This window comes from Etheostoma spectabile, chromosome 17 (genome assembly GCF_008692095.1).
Source record: "Etheostoma spectabile isolate EspeVRDwgs_2016 chromosome 17, UIUC_Espe_1.0, whole genome shotgun sequence".
In the NCBI taxonomy this organism is placed as follows: domain Eukaryota; kingdom Metazoa; phylum Chordata; class Actinopteri; order Perciformes; family Percidae; genus Etheostoma; species Etheostoma spectabile.
The window spans coordinates 1,942,025-1,945,965 of record NC_045749.1 but is presented as its reverse complement, the minus strand read 5'-3'; the positions used below and the strand labels follow the sequence as shown (position 1 = coordinate 1,945,965).

General features: G+C 37.6%; 1 protein-coding gene across 1 annotated transcript in view; it reads right to left on the bottom strand.

The window, feature by feature from the left end:
* The window catches only part of hectd2 (HECT domain containing 2), a 62,047-nt gene that overhangs the window by 32,078 nt on the left and 26,028 nt on the right, over positions 1-3,941 (bottom strand). The window contains 2 exon segments of the mRNA XM_032541664.1: positions 31-127; positions 1,447-1,570. Of these exon segments, the coding sequence (XP_032397555.1) occupies positions 31-127; positions 1,447-1,570 (221 nt within the window).

The following is a 3,941-nucleotide window of genomic DNA, read 5'->3' as shown; positions in this document are numbered from 1 at the left end:
TGTGTCTGTGTGTGTGTGTGTCTCTCTCACCCGGGCCTGACTGATCATCTGTTGCTCGGAGTCTTTCTGGATGATGGCTTTCTTCACCACCGTGGAGAGGATGAAGGGGAACTGACAGAAGGAAAACCTGAGCAAGGACAAGAAGAAATATGAACAGTTAGTAACCCTGAAAAAGTATTTCTAAAATCAGTTTGCCGCCACCAGTTATATACATATAAAAACACATCATTCTTGATTGTTTTTGTTTTTGTTGAAATCACAAGGCTCTGAAACTGACACCCTCCGAGCCTGAAATGAGCAGAATTCCCCCACCACTCCAGCCAGGGACATTTGAAGTTTAAACTCTGGATCCTTTTCCTTCATCAGACGCTAACGAGCCGCTACGCAGCGCGAAACAGACCTTGCGACTTCTCAAAGTGTGTTCCACCATTCTGGATAAACTGCAGCTGTGGGAACGTTACGTTTGTCTCTGCGCAGGCGGAGACACACGAGTCTGGCTTCTAGGAAGCTTAACCCTCGGGTCAAATTTGACCCACTTTCAACAAGTTTCTATATCAGAAATTTGGGATTCTTGCAAACAAATTGTAAAAATAAATAATGTGGATAGGTCCATACAACGCTCTTCACAAGAAATAAATGTGATCAGTTCACTACTTTCATTGAATCTGGTTGTTTCATTCAATTGTATAGCATTTGAAAAGAAAAATGGTAAAAGAACGTTAAAAAAAGTGACAATTATGTCAGAAAAAGCTTCACAAATTCTGGAAAAAGTGTCAAGGATGTCAAAAAAATAGTGGAGGGAAAAAACATCGGGGAAAACGACAACCAAAACGTTGAAAAAAAAAGTTTTCATTTTCACCCTTGTGTTGTCTTCCTGTTCACCATGAACTTGTCCTTCCAGGTCAAAATTTAAAATGATAATTTGTTTGAGCTTTTCCAATGTTTTTGTCGCTTTTTCTCATTTATTTATATATGAATCATCCATTAATTTGGTTGAAAGAAATCCATATTTTTTTTATAAAACACTTTTAAACAGGTCAGTTTGACCCGAGGACAACATAAGAGGTACATTTTGAAGCAAAAAAAAGTTGCATGGTCGGTTTGTGCCACCTTTTTTTAAAAACATTTTTGTCACTTTTTTGTTTTGTTTTTTGCATGTTTTGACATTATTGTCGCCTTTTCAAATATTTGCTTGTTAATTTGACATTTTTGTTGGGTTTTTAAAAACATTTCTTTACAGTTTTTGACATCTTTTTGACATTAAAATTTTTGCGTCAATTTGTCTCTTACTTGACTTTGTTTTTAGCCTTGAGTATCACTTACAATGTTTTTGACACAATCAAACTGTCTTGCTGAAAACGGATTCCGTTTCCGATTCTTCAGATGGAAAAGTCAGTCAGCTTAATAGTGAAACTGAATAGGCAAAAAGAAGGACCGATATCTGACCTATTGGAGTTGCCGTAGTTCTGCCAGGTCCGGTACTCCTCCATGAAGTCTATGTGCTCCAGAGTGATGTTGTAGAAGTCGGTGAAAGGCATGATGGGAGTAGAGGAGACACTGTTGGCTGCATCTGAGGACAGGAAAAGAAGAAAGAAAGTCAAGTGTGACTAAATAATCTGAGTGTCAGTCTGTAAAACTAGTGGACGTAGCAGTAGGGACGCCCCCCATTGGTACAATGTATCTGTGTGTGTGTCTGTGTGTGTGTCTCTCTCTCTCTGACTCTCTGTCTATTTCTCTCTCCCTACCAATAAAGGATTTTTAAGGCCGATTCGTTACAAATATTTGGTTATTTAAAAATCCGATATTCCGATATACTGGCCAATATATATGTATATTTTTAAGTACAGAAACGGGTAACAAAACATAAACAGATTTCCCTAAAATTAGTTATTTGTAGTTATTTATGAGTTCTCACTAAAATAATATGATAATAATTTGATAATAATTTTTTCCAGTCTAGTATAGTATAGTATTTTATCTAGTCTATATAGTTTTTTTTAAGATATGTACCCACTTACCAGCAGGAATAATTTTTGGTAGAAAAAGGTCTTTATAAAGAGGAAGGATACAGCAATGTCACCGGTAGATTTACTTAACAAAAGCTTTAAATATAACCCAGACAAAACCTCGGAAGAAGATGGTGGAAAGAAGGAAGTAAGGCAAGAATAGGTCAAAAATATTAATAACATTTTTTACAACAAAAGTGACAAAAAAGTCAAATAACCCAAAAAAAAGTGACAAAAACTTTGAAAAAAAAAAAGACAGTAGAAATAAGTAAGGAGGAAAGGCAAGAATAGTTCAAAAAAGCGACAAAACCTTCAGAAAAAGATGACCAACTTCAAAAACAGCGGCAAAAAAAATGTAACTACGGCCATGTAACTGAAAAACATTTTGCAAAAATACCCCCTGCAGTCCTCCAAAGTAGCCCTAGGGGTACAGGTACCCCCATTTCAGAAACACTGGTCTATGGTTTGTGTGTGTGTGTGTGTGTGTGTGTGTGACACCAACCAAACAACACACACACACACAGAGTTAGCATGGGTCGGGCAGATTTTGAGTCCAAACGCCACAAACCCTGAAATATACACATCCACAAAAATAGACACTTCAATAGAGAAAAATAGCAGCGTTGGACGGTTAAATTGGGTAAACACAACTTGTAATTTGAAGCAGCGTGCTTGTAAATCATCACCACATACAGGACGCATTCGCCAGCGCTCCTTCTTCAGGCTGAGAGAGCTCTGTTCCTATAAAGGCTGAGTCACAGTTTCAACGATATAGTGATTCGATAAAATTGCCTGAGTGTGGATTATGTTTTCCAAAAAAGAGATAATAAATTAATGTGGAGACACAGTCGATACACACTACCCTGTAGAAAAAGGTTTTAATCTGACTGGACGCCAGTTTAAAAATGCGAGTAGAGTCAAGTACCAATATGATATGTGATACCTCATTTTTAGATTTAGTACAGATTTGGTACAAAATGTGGCTTTAATACTAGGAGTCATTCATTCTCCTCCGCTTTATTCTGCATGCACGCACCATGAGAGCCTCCTTTACACACATTCACACACACACATATATGTACACAGTATATATATATATATATACATATATATATATATATATATATATATATATATGTGAGATAACATATATATATATATATTTTCTTTTTTTTTCATGGTAATTGTCGCCTTCTTTGACATTTTTTGACACTTTTTTGAGGTTTTTGTTGCCTTATTGACATTTTTTATTGCATATTTGAAAATGGAAAACATTTCATTTTCATTATGGCTGCACACCGGCTTCTCCTCAGGTTAGAGTGGGGAGAAACAAAGATGATGATGAAAAAAAAGTTGCTGAAAAGAGTTTAACTGCCTCAGGTTGTCCCAATGTGGGTGAGAGATTTATCAAAACTCGAAAGCCGTGTGTGATATTTGCATAAGCAGTGCTAGCGAGAGAGAGAGAGAGAGAAAGAGAGAGCGAGAGAGAGAGAGAGAGAGAGAGAGTATTTTCAGTTAGAGATGGAAAAACTTTCAATTTACGTTGCCATCACAACATCAATCAGCCGCTAACCCTGCTGCAAAGACCAGATGACAAGCCCTAATCCGCCTACACGTCCAGACGTTATTTACAGAGCCTCGTGTTTCCCTCGGAGAGCTTTACAATCTGTTCCACATACAACCAGCCGTCCTCCTGAGACCCGGTTCGGACGAGGACAAACTGTGAAAGATCATACAGAACGATGCAAATTGAAGATAAAGAAAAAAACGCCTTTGCTAATGGAAAAAGAAGAAGTTAAAGACAGGAAGAGAACGACCAAGAGAATGAGAGAATTAGCAGACAGAAAGACTATGGCAACGTGCTGCAAACGGACGTCACAAGATCGACACACGCTATCCCATTCTTTCATTGTCGATCACTCCGTCATCGGTCGG